Here is a 20,015-nt window from a genome sequence, read left to right on the forward strand (position 1 = left end):
CAAGAAAGAAGCCCGACTCAGCCTCCAGATAATTTCACCTGGATGACTGCGGCTCCTCAGACATCGTATTACTATAAAAGGTACATTGGCAGGATTCTAGTCTCCGGAGGAATCTAATGAGGCAGAGTGCCGAACAATAACGGTCTTAGTAGTTAAAAGTATTCATTTGCATTTCCTGCCAATTCGTCTGTTCTTACATAGTGAGTATGCAGGCGCACACACACACACACACACACACACACACACACACACACACACACACGCACACACACGTCTATACAATATGACGTATTTATGCACCTCATGGAGCATATGGTAGCTATATATAAATACCCTTTGGATAAGCTGAAGGACGTTTACAGTATGTTCGAGACAAAACAAAAGTCGAAAGATATTTGCAGATTTTATACATACAGAATTTTGATTAATTGGACCCATTTTTAGATTTTCAAATGTATATTTTTCATCTACTCCGTGTTCTCAGACACTGCTTCATGAGACTATAAAACCAATAGTCGTATTTGATGCAGACCTTTAGATGCGTTACACAATATGAATATGTTCACTCCATGGAAAGAACTTTTTACATCATGATCTTTGAAGAAATGCAAAAAAAAAATGGAATCATCTTAAGATGCCTGTAAAATCAATATCCCCATTTTTCCACTGAACTTCATCTCTCCTCGCCTCTCCGTGTGCCACTGTCTCCATTACTCTCGCTCCTCATTTCATTTTCTCTGGCGTCTCTGATTTTCATTAACACTCCTGCCCTGCCGGCTCCCCGCTTCCTCCCGTCCCCCCCTCCGTGCACCTCCTGCGCCGCTTCCCGCTTCCGCTTGCTGGATTCAGCCCTCCATCCCGCCTCACCTAAACAGTGTGTCAGATGTAGGCAAGAATCAGGGGGACGGGAGACATCCAATTAAAAGCACAATGCATAATTATTTCCCAGCCCCCACCCCCACCCCCACCCCGCCGCTGTCTCTCGAAGCCCTTCAGATTATGTAACAGCTCCGTGTCAACGCATCCAGCCTGTGGAGGACAAGTTGAGGGGGTCTTCGCCAACGCTCGCCGGCTCTGGACTTTCCCCGGCAGCTTGCGTACTGCCCCTCACTCCTCCTCCACCTCCCTCTCCTCCTCCTCCTTTTCTTTGCCACATCCACCCACCAGCCCACCCTCTCTCTGCCTCCCTTACGCACACATACACATATACACTCAATCACGAATGCACGGGGATTGCAGCAACAGCAGCGGCGCCGCGAGATGGAGATCTCCGCTGCGTGTGTGAGTGCTTATTCCCGGTGAGTGCGGGGACAAGAGCGATTGAGTGTCAGTGATGCTTGAATAAGGTTGTATGAGGGGAGAAGAGGGGGAGAGAGCAGAGTAAAGGGCAGGTGGAGGATATCACGGAGGACCCGTTGAGCTTCTGAGGCAATGTCTGTCTGCTTTCTTCCCTCTCCCATCCCGATAACCTGAATCTTTGCCGGATGTGCCACAACTACTCCAGCTGTCACTGCACCGGCTGCCTGTCTCCTGGTCCTGCAGCCCGTGAGAGCTGCTCCAGCGGCTGGACGATACCCCGGCAACCACTGGATACATGGATGAACGCTGGCTTTACAGGGGATCTGCGCTTTCTTATGCTTTGCACCTCTGATCTGTTTCTCAAGGTAAGAGTTCCACTTCCTTTTTCCGGAGTTGCACATATTTCACAGGTATTGCAGAAAGAGCGGGGCATTCGTGTGGCATGCCTGTCAAAATGTTAAGTGAATCAATGATTCTATTACTAATACTAATAGTTAATAAGTCCTTGCTTAGTGTTGCATGCGTGTGTAGGATCCCTGCATGCATTAGATATGGATAAATAAGGGAGGGGGCATTTCTGCATCCAAGCAGTAGAAGGTTTAATGACTAATCAGGGATATGAATGTCAGATTTTTGTCTTCGTAATGAAAATGGGAGATAAATGATCTAATTTGACTTTGATGAATACTGTATACTTATCATAATGCGTGTCTCTGCAGCCTTTGACAGACATGCAGCATTTATCTGATGAGGCAGAGGCTGATTATCAAGATTGCTGTACTTGTGAATTGTCTGGGCTGGATAGTGAGGAAAATAGATGAGAGCTAACTAATAGTATAATTGTATATTGTACTGTAATAGACTGTCAGCATGATGAGAATTTATTGGAAAACATCTATCGCGTTACGGTAAGTGGCGTAGGTTGCATGACATACTCATAGGTGATGACGGTTCCCGCGGCTGAATTAAAGCAATGGCTCCAGACTTATCATGACTAATGACATGTGTGATCTGGGATGCTCCACTGCATCAAATACAGCTGCACTTATATTTGTTTTCACCCGTTCTCTCTCTCTCTCTCTCTCTCTCTCTCTCTCTCTCTCTCTCTCTCTCTCTCTCTCTCTCTCTCTCTCTCTCTCTCTCTCTCTCTCTCTCTCTCTCTCTGTCTCAGTCCCTCTATTTTCTACACGTCATTCCTTGAATACCTAAATTTACAGGAAACAGAGGCAGGGCACAGCTTTAAGGTGCCAAACACACTGTTTCTGCGTCTTTCACTCTTCTTCATCTCACTTCTATAAAAGCAACCGAGTTAATTATCTGTTCTACACATATGTGATCACCGTCCAGCCCTTTATTAATTAATTAATAAAAAAAATAATAATTAATGCACCACAAAGGCTTTTATCAGATTCACACTTACATGATGTCATGTGATGTGATGCGTTGGAGAAATCCAAAATGCCCTTTTGCATAACGGCATTTCCAAAGTTACTACAGCCAAGGATCCATTTCATGGCCGACGCTGTCATCCAGGAAAAGCAAGGACGCGAGCATTTCGAAACCTCTCCGTACATAACACAAAGTGCTACTGAGTGATAAATCTTTCAAGCCTACATCATAAAGCAAACTTTCAGTCTGCAGCCCACAGATGCAGTTATCACGAGCCGTGTGTGTGTGTGTGTGTGTGTGTGTGTGTGTGTGTGTGTGTGTGTGTGTGTGTGTGTGTGTGTGTGTGTGTGTGTGTGTGTGTGTGTGTGTGTGTGCGTGTCTTGTCCACAGCTGTGGAGCTGGAATTGTTTTCAGATATAAATGTGTGTAAACATCTCAGATCAAATACTTTGTCGCAGGATGAACGTCATTATTTTCAACACAGGATGTTAAGGGGCAATAGAAACTATGTGCACATAACTTTAATATACAGTGCATGTAGATATTATTCTCTAGTCCAATACATAAGAACAATGCTGCACCTTGGAAACTCATCCTTTGCATTGTGCTTATGAAAGCATAATTGGTACAATGTCACACTCTTTAATTTATGCAAATAGGGTGAAACTTCCCCACACTGAAGGGATGCACTGCACATGCTGTAGTCCCTCACTGAGCCTGTGAGGGTACTTAACCGTTAATGAGTGACTGACAAGATTATCCCTCGTAAATATCGCACAAATGCAGTCTAGTGGTTATTAAACTAATACTGGACATGGATGAAAGGTGATCCAAGCAAAGCTGTCTTGTTCTCTCTGCTTGGGAAGGAGCATAAATCATGAGTCAGCAGTGTCGTAGACTGTTATGACTTGGAAAATGAATCCGGCCCCTTGTTAACATTCTTTACAAACAGCCAGCTTTCTACTATGTTTTGGCGATAATAAATCAATCACGGTACTGTAGCTAAAGGTGTTTTTCCCCTCTCATGGCTGCAGTGCTTCATTGTGAAGAACTGAAGGGCAATTGGAACAGACAACGCAGGCTGCCAGGGTACATAAGGAGATTTCAGAGGATTACTTTTGCAATTTTAGAGTCAATGCATTATTTATAATCCTTTGGATAGCTGAGGCCAAATCAGGGAAGGACCTCAGGTCATTAGCAGAGATATAGCTTGCTTTGAGATGAGGAGGAGGAGAGCTTGGAGGAGGAAGGGAAAAAGGATGATGAGACAAAGGAAATTCTCACTCACACTATCTGAATATATGTCACAAGTCTCTCGTCTCGCTCTCCGTGCATCCGACTTCTAACAATAATAAGTCACTGAAGAGGTTCTTTTTGTGTGAATTACCATTTAGCTGCTTTACATGCCTCACATGGCTGCGTAAAAAATTGTATGCGCTTAGAGGAGACTTCCTGCAGATGTGATTACCTTTTCAGGGGTGTGAGATTGGTATTTCTGAGTGTGAAATGGCATGATCCCGCGCGAATCAGCCCCGAACAAATTCTCTTTATTCGCGGAACAGCTTCTGACAAACAACTCGCGCTAGAACCAAAGTGCATACTAAGCCATGTTTCAGAACAAATACCACCAGCAATAAAACTCAGCTGCTTCAAATTCCAAAACAACTATGTGCAAATTCATGACACAGCATGTGACATTGTTGGTGTATAATAAGATTGAGCTGCATGCTTGTGTGGGGGTTTTCTTCTCTTCTGGCACTGAATGCATTGCGGTAACTGGAGTGACACTAGAAAATGTTGCCATGCACGTTTTCCAGCATTAATAGGAAGTAAGACCAAACAGTTGCCCCTGAATATATTTTATTTCCTTTTTTATCAACAGAGGGTTGTGTTACAGCGGACTGCAACGTGAAACCCACAGCAGCAGACCCAAGAAATACAGCTTCACGCTTTTTTTTTTTGGTGTGTGTGTGTATGTGTGTGTATTTGTGTGTCTGTCTTTCTGTCTGTGCACTTAAGATGCTGGCAAAGGCCTCTCTTTGAAAGGTGACAACCAGGCCCACAAACACTAATTCACACACATTTTTTGTCTCTCTCCCCACTCTCTCTCTCTCTCCTTCTTTCTCTCTCGCCCTTCCTCTCGCTCTCACACTCACACTAAGTGGGTGGACAGGCACAAAGAGATCCACAGTCCATATGCCTGCACATGAAAACCACACAGTCACATCAAGCAGGGGCACTTTGTCATCATTAAAAAGTTGGTATTCTTCTTTGACGACCGCCGTCATTACGTCACTGAGATTTTCAGAGCACTGGAGATGGAGATCAAACTGCAGAATTAACATTAATCTAATTCGCTTGTGTTTTTCCGCATACAAATATCATGAAAGCCGTGGAAGTGACATGAGGAAATGTCACGAACCCCCCCAAAACAATCACGTTGATGGATTTACAGTCTGTCTAAATGGTAAAACATGATTACTTTCAGAAAAGCTGGAACTCCATAAAGAAGCTTGCTTTTGTGTTGTTTATTTATCTTGCTGTGTCTTGTCTCATGAAAATGATTAGCCAGCGCTTTCTGATGTTTTCTTTCACCAATATCAGACATCATTTCATTTCCTTGTGCTGTTTGATATTTTTTATGCACCAGCAATGAAACGTGTTTCATCATAGACGAGAAAGAAAATGCGAGATTTCTCATTTGATCATATGGACCCGTAATTTGAAACTCTGCGAAGGGTTTGACTATAAAAAAGCAGCACTTTGTTGTACTCAAGTCATTTTTTTCCATTGTTTGATGATTACATAAAGATCACTCAAGCAATTTGTGATTTATTACATCCAGTGGTACCAGTGGTAATGATGAATTAAACATAAAAAAAAATAAAAGTTGAATGTTAATGATTTGTGCATCATTAATATGACACTATAGTTAAATTAGATACAACTTATAAACAAATCACTTCTATTCTATGAAACACATTTACAAGCTCGCAAGTTTACTGGCGATATTAAACAACTTTTGAGATGAAAAATCCAACTTTTAAACTATTTATTTTATTGTCTGCTGTATAAACCAATGCATCATATGCTATTAAACACGAGCATCACTCCTGCTCTTGATCTGCTTATGGTTGATTTGCAAATGCCTTTGTAGTCTATTTGCTTGCAGCCCTTATACATATATAACATTGTACACCCGTCTCAGCCAGCTACAGTAACTTCTATGAAGCTGATTTACTGCACAAACCGATGTCACAGAACTGTACGCACCTCAGTTTACATTCGGTGTCTAGGCTCTGACCTTGTCGTTCTGCTCAGCACAGCTGCTCAGTGATGATAATAAATTTCCCCCAAGGGGAGTTTAGACTCAGCCCTTACAGGTGGATACGAGTGGAGAAGCCCAACATCGGCCATTATGTGGAGTCTACTATGTGTGGGCCACAGCTGCTGTGTGGTCAATGCCTTTGCCAGACCACAAGGGGAATTTATTATACTGTAAACACCTTCTAGTGGGCAGCACCAGCTGCCCTGTGGCCATTCCTTAACAACCCCGGTGGAGAAAATGGGCTCAAGCAACCTAAATTCAGCAAGTCACATAATATATGTTATGACATGTTGGTGGTTAGGATATGAAGATGACATGAGAAACACTAAAGATCTGTTCTGTTGTTTTTGTCTATGACCTGCTTACAGGTGTGCCAGGCAAAAGGAGGTTTACCATGACTCCAAGAGAATGTCTTGCTCAGATTACTAAAGCCCATGTGTAATATTAGCCTCTAGGAGAGACAAGTGTCTCCAATAGTCCCATAGGATTCCCTGAAAATGGTCTCACCTAGGTGGAAATGAGGCACAAACGCAGCCCATAACTCTCTCACATAGTAAAACCTAGGACAATGCTATTTCACCCTAATAACATAGATTTGTTACAAAGATTATTAAAAGCTAAGTAATGTCTGCCACTCTAAAGAAGATGTAATTGACACCCAGGCGAGTAGGAAACAAAACAGCCATCGTTATAGCAAAAGTGTGATATAGAGTAGCTGGAGGTGCAACAACCAAGGAAAGGAGTTTGCGATTGGTGACAGCAGCAATGAAACACAATTATAACTTGTGACCTTGCTCAGGAATCACTACTATATATAACATAGTAATTGCAAGTGTCAAAGTTACCAGCAGCGGAGGTCGAAATGCATCAGATCAGTGTTTGCTAAAGCACATGTACTGTCACTGATGGAAGACGCTACAGTGCATCATCTTAGGAGCAAATTCAAAATTGAGATAAAGTGAATACATAATTTTAATACTGGCCTTTTTATCTCTGACTTTTTTCAGAAAATATGGTGAGTAAAGAAGACACCACATGCATTGTTCTCTCAAATTCCGACGACTCCGATTCCGAGACAGGTCCATCACACAGCCTTGATGCGCAGTCTGGACAAGAATCAAGCAAGCAGCAGGTGAAGAAGAGAAACAAAGCCTTACAAGTGCGTTTCAAGGATATCTGTGAAGCCCAAAATGAGCATCGGGGCAGACGCCCCAGATCCATTTCCTGTAAAGTAACACACAGAAAGTACATGACTATGCCTGCCAGACGCTCCATTCCAAATGTAACCAAGAGTACGGGAGTACAAACCTCACCAGACCTCACCAAGCGATACAAGACTTTTCCTTTCGATAGGAAAAAGGGCCACACGTTCAAACACACTGCTTTGGTGGAGGATTATAAAGGACAGAACAATGGGTTTCTGAGTGATATAAAGGCAGCAGGAGATGATGGACAGCCTGTTGGGGAGTCCTCTCAGTACAAGGGTAAGATCGTGGGACAGACCAAAGCCTTGCTTCACCACACAGATGACAGCAGTGACACAGAGGATCTGCTTTCCAGTGCCAACTGTGTGGACGGACCCTCATGTCCAGAATACTCGCATTTCCCGGACGTGTGCCATCCAGGCAGCTCTCCTTCCAAAGGTGAGCCAGACTTCCAGGGTTGTGGGACCAGGACCAAACACAAAGGAATACCCAAAGAAGACATGAATGCCAGCACTTCGTCAAAGCGTCAGCTGGCTAACACTGAGCTAAAGGGTATGGGCCCCGTTGCGTGGAACTCCTTGACACAGGTGGAGTCCTTAGGAAGCCCCTCTGTGAGCTGTAAACGGAAAAAGGGCACACAGCCGAATGAGCAGCAGTCACAGACACTTCCCCATAGCGCCAAATGTTCTGCACAGTCACAAGGGCAGTGTCGGACAAGGCACGCGTCGGCCTCCTCCAAACTCCAGCAAACAGTTGGGGGGGGTGAGGGCTTTCCTCCAGTAGACACAGGAGCCCCAGGCATGGGCAGCAGCCAGCAGATAATGCCCTTATCTGGAGACAAGGATATCAAAGCACAGCTGCAGGCCATGGAGAGCCTCATCAGCTCGAGCCAGGAGACCATCAAGGTCCTGCTCGGAGTTATTCAGGAGCTCGAGAAAGGTGAAGCGCAGAGGGAGGGGTGAGTAGCGTCGCTTGTACGGATGCTTCTAGACATGATGCACTGCACAGAACATATATGCAAATTTCACTGTATGCTATGAGAAAAAACACAATGATGGAGACCAGCTGAATTTGGTAGCTTTTCTCGATCCTTGTTTGTGTGAAGTCTTGTTTGTCATGTTTTCATTTTTATATAGAATTTGTTGCATTCCAACATGTAAGCAGCCAATTAGTATGATTTTATTCTAAACAATTGCAATGATTTACAAAACCAAGATACACTTCAAGGCTTTACTTTAAGGTAATGATAGCTATAGGCCAACATTTGCAAATAAGCACTAAACATCAAGTACAGCAGCTGCTAATGGGAACAGTAATATGATGAATAAAGCACCTAGTCAATGCTAATTTGGGTTTTTTAGTTGTTACGGTTCATCCTCAGGGGACAGAGAATGTGGATGGGCCTCCAGTAACTGGGGACACGTTTCCTTATTCTGTTTGAACCTAAGGAAAAGGATTGGCAAAATATTTAGGCCTCTGGGAACCATGGAACTCAAAATTATTAATTAAATTGGGACGCTTCACTGAATAAGGGAAAACTTTGACCTGCTGGTGGCTGGAGGGACAGTCGGAGGGTCACAAAGAATTGTATTAGCAGTATTATACTGTATGATAGTCAGTGTTCAAGGTCTAATGGGATGTTTGAAATACACAGTGCGGTACTTGTCAGTACTCTCTCTCTAATTTTAATGGCAGAGCAAGTGTGCCTCTAATAATTCTTTGTATGTCATATTTCATTAGAGAAGTACCTTCATAAGAGGAAATACATTCACAAGCTTCATAAAGCCCTCAAGTCGTGTCACTTGCAGCAGGGCAATTGTAAGAATTAATGCACTCCATTTCTAAAACCCATGGCAACACAAAGCAAATTTTATTTAAGCCTTATTCCCATCCAGTGGAGCACAAGCCACCCCGGCGTGGCTCTGTGGAACTTTGTTTTAAAGGCCCAATTAGTGCAGCCTCATAACACTTTGCCTTTCATCTCCACAAGGCTGGGGCCGCTGTAGTGCCTTCACCGGGTTGTGTGCCCTCTGCATTGTTAGAGAGGAGAAGCTACAGTACTGTACACTATAGGACATGATACATTGTCCAACACCCTTTTCTTTTGTGCAGAGCTAGACGGTCAGACCCTTTGTAGAATTTTTATTTATATCAGCTCACGTTTAATGTTTTCACTGGGAAAGAAATACATAATTATAATACAGAATAATTATAGTACTTTCCTTAATATTCATTAGCCAATTATAGAACAACAATTAAAAAAAAACATGTAAGTGCAGCAACAGCACAGAATAATATGTATTTTATTTATTTCATTTTACATAGTTATGTTATATTATTTGGCTCTAAACATTATCAGTGGTGCTTTGTAGTGACCCGTTATCTCTTTAGACTGAGAATAACTCCATAATGTTTACTGATAATGGGTTTCTTTACACTGCTACCAGCCATGGTATCATGTCCAACGTTAACAACGCCTACCCAGTGTTTCTAATCAATTTGATGCTGCTGCCGTAACATCTAAGTCGCCCAGACATTTGAACATCAGTGTACTTGAATTACTCCCTCAATCACAGGGTGAACCGATATCTCAAAACACCCGCACAGTGTTGTTAAATCATTAGTAAACAGCACCGTTTATCTCAGAGTGGTTGTGAACGACAAGGCTTCGCTGTCTAAACTGAATATTCGTCATTTTTGGCCTCATTTTTCATGATGCAAACAGGCTTTCAAATGCCTAATGCCTCTATATTCTGTCTTATACTTTACATCTTAGGTCTAGGTTATCCATCCATCCATCCATCCATCCATCCATCCATCCATCCATCCATCCATCCATCCATCCATCCATCCATCCATCCATCCATCCATCCATCCATTATCCTAAATGCTTTTATTCACAAGGTTGTGGGGGTGCTGGAACCGATCCTACAGTACATGTAGCTGTCATTGTCATTGGGGGAGCGGCAGGGTACATCCTGTACAGGACGCCAGTAAATGCACATTTATACTAATGAATGTCATTGTAGGACTGTACAGTAGTGTAGTAATGTAGTGTGTAGTGTAGGCACTGCTTCATAAGGTCCTTGCTGTGTCTGTGTGTCTGTGTAACATAATATACACCCAAGGAGATCTATGTGAGACTATGCGACCTTGTGCATTTCTTCATGTGTGAAAACACACTAAATTCCGTGCGGTGCCCAGGCAGGCAGGCACGTAGGCACGTAGGCAGGGGGTGTGTACGGTGAAACGGGACGCGTCCCAGCACAGCTGACGTGAGCAAACGGGCCAGCGGTGCGTCTGTGCCAGTAGTCGGCTTAGAGGGCGGCTTTCAGAGGTGCAGTGATTGTCTCCCATGATGCATCCTTGAAGTCAACCTCTCTGACACTTGTTTTAATATACAGTAGTGTCACAACAGTCTATTGATTCATGTTACTTACATGAGAAACAGATTCATTCTTTTGTTTTTGTGTTGAGCACATGCAGCGATTAAATATTTAGGTTAATGCTCTTTAAATGACTTCACTGCACAGCTCTGGTGCAGAGCCCGGCTGTGCTCTGAGCTACTGTACTGTCCTTGCTCACAGCTGCTCAGAGGGACTTCATTTGAGAAGCGGGTAGGACGCGTGAACTTGTTGACCTTCAGCTTCCATCAGCATTTTCGATTCTCACAGAGGCTGTTCTCCCTCCCCCCGAGAGGTCACCTCTCATGTCAACAGTTGAGGTCCGAGCCCTCCAACATGTCATCCATCAGGGTGAAGGGCCACTGTGACAGCAAGCAATTACACGGGCAGCCCTAAAACTGCCCCGACAGCCAGAAAGGCCATGCATAAACATGCAATGCGGATTTGCATGCTTATGTCCACTTATGAGAAAACAAAAGTAGAGAACTGAGAATATTATGTGCAGCAGCCCGTGGGACAGTCTGACAATAGCCTCTATAGCTTCTACTGTAGCCTTACCTTTGTAAACGTGGTCAATCTTTATGCTGAAGGAACTGAAAGGGTGCAAACATCCGAGGCTTGAAGCAGAGTTCCTGTGCCATAAATGGAGGAGACTCAATTTGTCTGCTTTAATGCTTTGGTACATCCTCATCCCTATTAGCTATGTTGTGTCGAAATAATTCGAAATAAGATGTAAAGTATAGAGCCCAATGTGGAGATATGGATTTTTCATTGCACATGCAGCTTTCACTTGCTACCTACAGTTTGTTGCCTATAAAATGGAGACAATATACAGTGCTTCAAAACTGTGCCATGGCAAAGTGAAGTAATCCCATTATGTTGAATCAGTAAGTCTTCACACTTGATTAACTACAGAAACCTGCAGGACCAGAACCCCTCCTGCATGTTAAACCGTTCGGAGCAAACAAGACCGAGCCGAACAAATTTGTGTGAGCGCTCGTGCCCACAGGTGTTGAAAGATGCAGCCACGGCCTGTCGCCGGAGATCACACGTACTGTTTCATCTCTGTGTTCGCAGGCTCTCCTACCGAACGGGACAAGACACGGCCAACTGTGACACGTGTCGCAACAGCGCGTGCATCATTTACAGGTAGGCGCCCGCTCCGCCGGGCTGTCATCAGCGCTGCTTTAAATGCTGTTTGGTGTGTGATAAATCATCGCCCAGAGAAATGTTTACACAACCCTGTCCCATAAAAATGACTTTCCTATGCAAATAATTTGCCAACTCCATTATGTTTTTGTGGGGAATGTAATTTCATGACCACGTTGCGATGCAGTATATATTTTAGATGAATGAAGTGCTACAGTACATGAATTAAAGGAAAGCGAGCTGCAAGGAGACGATCACAGACTATTATAAGAAAAGCAGTGATATGTAAAGACGTTCATTAAACCCGTCCACAATGTCTCCATGCCCACAGCGGTGAGCTTGGCAGGGTTCTTTGGTGGAACTGGGTTTTTCTGTAGATATTTGTATACATTGATAAAGCACGGCAGCTTAAAACAGTGCAGCAGAGGCTTTGGTGTGTCAGTGTTTAGAACTCAAAGAAGGGGAGTTTGAAAAAAGGCGTAAGACTGAAAGTAGCGTAAAAACTGGCTAACCACAATACGTGACATCTGTATCGACCTCTGTGGATGTGAGGGTTTTCTGGAAGGATGTTCTTGCCAGCTTCTTCTTTCTGCTTCCCTTTTTTACGTAATAGCTGCTGCACTGCGGTAGAGCAACATAATAACGCAATGCAATCTGATCGTCCTGTCCTTTTAGGTTATTGTGCATTAATGTTAGACATGAACCTCAGACGCTGTATTTCATATACTCATTTGAACTGAACACCCGCAGACTTCCTACAGTAGCCGCATTGACGGGGGCGCATTGTCCTGCTCCTCCATGCATTGTCTATCTGACCCAGATCGTGGTGCAGTTTAGGGCCACAGATGCTGAGATTAATGCCAGAAACACTGACAGCTCATGAGTAGATTTATCTTTGCGTGCCATTTTTAAGGTCTGTTTGCTATTTGTCCATTTCCACTTATTTACCACACAAACATTCCCATGAGGTCCAGGCGTGTATGAGTCACGTAGACACAATCTGTCATTTGCCACTGACAAAAATCCTAATATGCTGCCTCAGTTGAAATGTATTTTGGGTTTAGAGTAGCAGTACTACTTTGATACTACAGTATGTATTACATTCCCGTGTCTGGACCAAACATGAACACCACAGTGACCCAGACATGAGCTGCTGGCTTAACTAAGAAGCAAGACTGAGAAGTATTTCATGTTCTGCTACAGTACATGAAAAGGCTTTGGCCTCATGTTGGCAAAGGTAGAAGCAAAAATATAAACAAAAGGCTCTATTTCATCAATATCTCTCCAAAACACAATAGTGAAACAGAGAGCTGGGGAGGAACGGGAGCTCTCGCTCTTCCACACACTGGCGCAAAACAGAGCAGCTGTGGCTGTAGTCAATAAAACAGGAAAACACATTCAAGCATCTGCAGAAAGAGCCTGAGTCGCCATCAAAGGGCCGAGCTCAACAACCATCACCGCTTCTTAGCGAGAAAATAAAACCTGACTCTCAAGCACGTGGCAAACAGGATCTCTGCAGCATCAGATTACTGGCGCTGAATCTGATTCCAGTCTAAACCCCGACACTGACAGGTGTCAGCCGCAGTAGTTCAAAGGCTGTTTCAGTCTTGATAAGCTGTTTGCAAAAAGCCGTCGAATGTAACCTGCCCGTCCGTCTGTGGAGATTCTCATGGCGCATCTGGGACTTAACAGATTTCCAGTTTTCCCCTTCATCCATCATCAGGAGCACCCGGAATGTGAACGAGTGCTCCCCTGAACACATCACCTGGCTGGGAACCAACTACCAACCTAACGTGTACATCTCATATATTATGTTCTCATTACAAACACTATCTCCTGCCTGTTTATTTACCTACTAAAGATGGAGAAATGAAGAAGGATAATAAACATTGTGCAGCCCTCACCGGTTCAACCCTTGACCCTGTTTCTATTGCTACATGCTGCTTTAACGATTAACATTACTCTAGAGCTGATAATACGCGCCTCTCCATAGTCTTGTAAATAGCACTTTAAAAATTAGACTGGTCCTGTTGTCACATAAAGAGAATGAAGTGCTTTACGTGGTCATCATTTATCTCATATCCACAGTAACTCAAAGCCTGCAATATACAGTATGTTTCTTCCCTTCCTGTCCATGCATTTGCTCCAGTTTTCACTCTGTGCTTCATTTTAGGTAATATTTGCGTTGTCTCTCATGAACATGCTTCATAACCTGAGGGAACCGTTCTCTGCTTAACATCTGACCCACTCTACGTCTTCACTGACTGGATCTCACTCACAGTCAAATCATTGTTTTTGTCTTTCCTCAGCAGAACGTTCCGACGTCATGTTCACACTTGATCAACATTACTGTATCTTTACTATCCTGTTTTTTCCCCACATTCATTCCGCTGAGTCTCTTTTGGTGCACGCTGCTGTGTGTAACCTGCTGTGTTGCAGCCTCGACACCGCATCGTGCTGGTGTGTCTATTGATTTGTGTCCCTATTGATCAAACAAGGTCTTTTCATTGATCTGTTTTTATGAGTTCGGTCATTACTGTGAATAAGTGTGACTTTCAGCTCAGGGGTTAACAGAGTATCTAAGCTTTGAGATTCATTGAACTGTGAGGAAAGCATATATGGATATAAGCGTAATATAATTTGTAAGACTAAAGCGTGAATCTCACTGAATAAGGAAGCAAAGACAGTTCCTGAGGCGTGAGGCTGATTTTCTCGTTTCCTTTCATCGATCTTCTCTTGATAAGACAAAGTGTGCCAGCTGCGTATGTCGGCGAAGCAACTTGGCTCAATTAACCAACTCGGAACAATTTTCTGATGGCACGTGCCGTCAGCCTGACGCGACTACACCCAAGCATGTGGCGCGGCAATAAAAAAATCACAATGAGGATGCACTCGGCGGAGCCCTCATGAAGTAGAACATTGTCATTTCATCTGTGATCAGTATCATTAAGTAGTTGTTTATTTCACTTCATCCAAGCGGTTCTTAACGGCCGCTGAATTGAGGAGAGCTGCGGTTGGCAAGCAGGGTGCGAATCCATCACGGTCCCATCTATCCCTGCCAACACGATTGTCAGAGATATCTGAAATTCTACAAATAGGGCTCCTTAGCATTCTCCTGCAAAACCCAGTACAAACCGTCCAGGAGAGAACTGTGTTGTTAGAACATAAAGCATTTATTTCCTTTACACCTTTCGGCTTAAAATCTGTCACGATTACATCACTTTAATACCACCGGTCTATTAATCGAGCGAGAAACTGCTAATAAACGAATAGCCCTTGATGAGGAAACCTGAGAACAACGACACAAAAGACGAAACAAGCCAAGAACAGCAGGTTGAGACCCCAAAGATCAATTACTGCCCAAAGATGGATTGTGAGCAACTGCATGTTACAACTCCAACCAAGATTAGTCGGCCCTGAGACGCAGCCTTTAATTTCAGAGTAATCCAGCCTCTCCTATGTCAGATAAATCCCGGACTTTAGCAGCGGCTGTGCTCAGGTAGTCAATCAATGGGCCTTTTTCCAGATTCCAGCTCTCCTCTGACAGTCTCCACCCACTCTCTGTAGACTGCAGCATCTCATACATCACCGCAACAAATAGGGCATGCATATGGCAGGTAGGACAAGGCTGAAGGTATGGACAGCGGATTAGGAGGCTCACACCGGCCGCATTTCTCAAACACTCCGCTAGACTAATCCAGAATTTGGCTCTAAACACATAAAACACACACACAAGTTTATGCTCACGCCTATTGATGTGGTCCAGCCTTATTATATCACGCTTATTTGTATGATTTATGATCCTTTAGAGGAGCCAATTTTCCAAATCCTAGTTGAGACAAAATGATGAGATAGCACCCCCTTCTCTTTTTTCCCCCCATTCTCATTTTAATGTGTGAACAAATTAACAAGACCATCAGTCGCAAATTATATGTGGCCCACCGCTGAGTAAACAGCAGGAAGCCCGGTTTAAAAACAGGCACACATCAAAGTATTAACAGCTCAAACCCTCTTTATGCTGCCTTGAATAAGAACCAGCATTTAAAAGCAAAGTACACAATGTTGAGTTTCCAATTTGGCACTGACAATGGCGGTTAAGTCTAGAAAGGCAGATGATGAGACCTAAGGAACTAATTAGCACTTGTGCCACGTGCTGAGATGGCAGCGCTGTGGCTGCGTTGGTGAACAATTGTCAGGACGGCCGTCGCCCGCTCTTTCTCGTTAATAAGAGTGTGTTTTTTCCTCCTGTGCGTCGGTGAAGCGAGGAGCCATGAAACAGACAACGGCGCTGTTATATCTGATATACATGACGGGAAAAAATCCCACATCTGATTTGCATAACCTGTTCAGCCTCGGCTGCCGTCTGCGAGTGGAGGAGATACAGTAACTGTCACTCCCTGGTGATTTAATCTACTGTACTGAGTCACGTGGCTCTAAAGAGATTACACTGGAGCCCGGCGCTCCCGTCAAGCGGCCAGAGGGGAAATCATGGGAGGACGGGTGAGTGGCCTGGCCGGCGCAGACCAGTGTGTAGCGGGGGAGTGTAGCCTCCTGAAAAGACCTCTCGCAGCAGCACAATCCCTCCCAGGAGGGGAAATCATTGAATGGTGCTCGGCTCACCACGGGCAGAGGCAAACAAACAGCTCACCACACATCACAGAGACGGCTACTTACGCTGCATCGCTAAAGAGGTGATTAATCTGCTTTGCCGGATGCCCTGGAAAAGCATCCTTGTCTCCAGCCACTTCAATCTGTGTTGTTTTTTTTACCGCTATGATCTTACATTTACTGCCGTTGGGGCTGTTTGCTGACGCACCTGCTGCCCGGTGCCACCTCACATCATACGACGCTGCCTAAGGGCTTGTCCACACACTTCACTAATTGCAGTGATCTGCCAAGTGATTAATTGCTTAATAATCGCCGGGGCTATTGTGTGTCACACTGTGCTGCTGTTATTGCACTGCGCTTTCTGCCAAGTCGGCGTTATTTAAATAGCGCGCATAAAAGGCAAGAGATTTGAACATAAAACAAAAGTTGCGACGACAGATACCAGCGTGAGGGAACGGAACGAGCAAGCGCATCCAGAAACAACAGGTCTGTGATGCCAGAACCTGCAGCCAAACGAGAGTTACTGTAGCTTTTATTTTTTTGTTTTAACAAAACAAAACATGCTTTAAAAACCCTTTTAAGTAATGATGTTGAGTGTCAGACGGTCGGGCCCTGGTTCCTGTAAAGTTTTGATTCACGGTTTGTTTAATCTAACATATTGAGCCACTGGAAGTCAAAGCGTGCCAAAGCACTACCCAGCTCTCCATCTGGGTTCCTGAAGGCTTTAATAGAGCTCTGTTCTTAACTGACACTTATCTTAAGGGCGAGGGCAGTGCCCACGATTCATTATGTCACTCTGACTCTAGCATATCTTTCAGCAAACTAATTACGCTGCCTGTCAACGCCGTTCTCCTATCAAACCGGGCTTTGTACTCCAACGTCTGTCTACCTGCAGACGAGGGGGGACCGCACGCTTGACCTTGGCCTGTCAAATGCCATCTCCTCTGGCAGCTTCGCGTCTCCCTTATACCTTTAATGGTCTCGTCTGAATGACAAGAGTGAGCTTATTATGTTGTAGTTACTCCCTGTCAGGTGAGTTTGTTAGAGGAGGGCTGATTTGCCGTCCTCAAGCTCTGACGCTATGATGCTTTGGGAAAGTATAGCACGCTGCAGAAATAAAAACATTAACAGAGCAGTGCGAAATCAATAGCAATAAAGTGAAGGCAGATTGTTGATGATAGTGCATTTATCCCTTGCTTGAATACAGGCAGTTAATCAGGGTGTGCTTGGCCTCACGACGGTTTCATTTGGATGGGATTAAACCCCACATAGCTTCCAGGCCTGGGAGATTTAATCGGGAGAGAGAGTTTGGTGGCAGAACAAAATCAGACGGTGACCAGCCTGGGATTACACTGGCGGAGAGAGTGTGATGTCAGGAGCAACCCACATTCTGGCTTTTTTTTTCATATATAATCTATGCAGGAAAAGCCCTCACACCGCAGGCACAGAAAATACAGACACGGCGCAAGGGAACCGTTCCTCCGAGGAGCTTCTGAAATTGATATGTGCCTCAAGAAAAATGTGCTGCCAGGGTGTCTGTCAGAGTGTTTGAGCTGTTTGCCTCACTTCCAGCCTCCATCTGGACATCAGCGGCCTGCTAACATTAAAAAAAAAAGTCAGAATTGAGTCATGAATGTTATAGCCAAAGGAAAAATCACTAACTTTGAAAGCCTTGAGATTAATGGATCTCATTTCACTGTCAGTCGAGAAATCTGACATCTGCAATGAAATCCTCGCCCCACTGAATAATACCGCCGATGTTTGTGTTGCAGTGTCGAGCTGGACTTCAAGCTGCAGGAGGACAAGTTGCAGCCCCTGATGAAGAGACTTTGCCCCCTGGACAGCCAGCAGTGTCCCGCTCTGCCTTACCCCAACGAGGTCTTCACGTCCACTCCCAAGCGTAAATCCAAGACAGAGTCCAAAAAGCACGCTCGCTGGAAACTCTGGTTCCTTTGAGGAAAACGCAAAAGGCTTTTGGAAGCAGCCTTTTTTCTTTTCATCGGGCACATTATTACCCCGTTATTCGCAAAACGGATGATAGAATATTCAGCGCAGGAAACCGATCCCGGGGGAAACAATAACAACAGGAACAGGTTTATTGGGGGTTCTGTTGAGACTGCACATCAAGTGGGCTGGAGGACAGTAGAGACAAAAAAATAAAACATTTAATGATTCCATCAAACCTTTTTCTGGCTTGTTTGCTGGAGAAGATCAACACACACCTGCAGAAACTAGGTGAGCTTTGAGATCCATTTTATACTTAAAGCTGTGTAAAGATAGATATTATTTATGAAGCATATTTGGTAAATCTCACTACATATTTATTTTCTACCTTACGTCGTCCAATGCAATGCACTGTTTGGTCTTTTCCCCCTAGAGCATATTGCTTGGCAACAAGAGGATGCACCAAGTCGAGGGCCTTTTATGAGCGAAGCTATAATCTTTGAATGGACATCAGCTCCACCTCCGGCAAAGCACAAACATTTGACTATTGAGAGGAACACGCTTAAGAGACTGAAACATGCTACAGTACAGTACATGACACACTTTCTGGTCTAACAACGCTGTCTGCTCTCTGCTCTTCTTCCCGGATCTGTTAACATCCTGCCTGAACATCTGCCTGCCTTTGTTAATAACCCCTGTCTGCTCTCTCTGTATCTCTGTCCCCTTATCGCCCCGTCTCTCCATTTAGCTCACTGCGCAACCAGCCAACTTGCCAGCCAACTTTGCCTCAGTCATCCTGTCCCCTTTCCCCCGCTGGCTACCCTGAGAAATAATGTTCAGACTCTATATTTTAGGATATCTGCATCGTTTTAGCAAAGAACTGTGAAATTAAATTTTGAAGAATACCCCCTATGCGGTATGTGTGGGCTTCTCGTCTGAAGCTGTCTGTTATCTCAGCTTTCGTAACACACATACAGTATACAGCGTTTTGACTAAGGCATATAATTTTCTATAGCAAATGAAGAAGTATGCTTTTGTTCTGAAAAAGTAAATGCTTCTTTGAATTCAGTCCATTAAACGTTTCCGCTGCTTATCAATCACATATTATGTCACAGCAAAGCTCTGGAGTCTGGAGCCATTTCTGTTTCTAAAGGTTTTTATTTATTTTTTTTTCCCATGAGTAGTTAGCTGTTCTGTAATATTGATTTGTTTTGGCATTCAACCCCAAGTTCCATCTTGTAAAATAAAAAGACTTATTTTTTTGCAGAAAACAATTACAGAACACCAAACATATCTTCACCGACCCACACAAGCAGCTGTGCTATGAACTTGAAAGAGTCGAAGGGCTATACAGTACATAGTGCTAAAGGAACACGGTAGCAGCATCACAAGTGAGACGTCCTGTAGCCACCAGCTTTGTTAAAGGAAAGAGCAAACAGAAAATGACCATGTAGCAGTGACGACAAACTTTCGCGTTGTTGGAAGACAGTCATTGAATGAGTTTATTACTGACAGCAGCTTCTGTAAATACGATGGTACTGTTAAATGTTCCAGAAATGTCAGGAAGCCTCTCATAGTTAGATCAAGCAGTAGATTACATTATTCAGGTCACAAATGTTCATGCAAAGATTTTTACCTTGAGAAAGTGCAATTTAGTGGTTATGTGCAATATTATGCATTTTTCTACTG

At 44.0% G+C, this 20,015-nt stretch overlaps 1 protein-coding gene across 1 annotated transcript; it reads left to right on the forward strand.

The window, feature by feature from the left end:
* The first annotated feature begins 1,009 nt into the window (after window positions 1-1,009).
* insyn2ab (inhibitory synaptic factor 2Ab) lies at window positions 1,010-20,012 on the forward strand. The gene is made up of 6 exons (XM_029127411.2): window positions 1,010-1,298; window positions 1,505-1,664; window positions 7,024-8,179; window positions 11,703-11,774; window positions 18,155-18,617; window positions 18,760-20,012. Exons 3-5 carry the CDS (start codon window positions 7,029-7,031, stop codon window positions 18,336-18,338), a joined length of 1,407 nt encoding a protein of 468 aa, XP_028983244.1. The 5' UTR covers window positions 1,010-1,298; window positions 1,505-1,664; window positions 7,024-7,028; the 3' UTR covers window positions 18,339-18,617; window positions 18,760-20,012.
* Window positions 20,013-20,015: the final 3 nt, after the last annotated feature.

Source organism: Betta splendens, chromosome 15 (genome assembly GCF_900634795.4).
Source record: "Betta splendens chromosome 15, fBetSpl5.4, whole genome shotgun sequence".
Taxonomy (NCBI): Eukaryota; Metazoa; Chordata; class Actinopteri; order Anabantiformes; family Osphronemidae; genus Betta; species Betta splendens.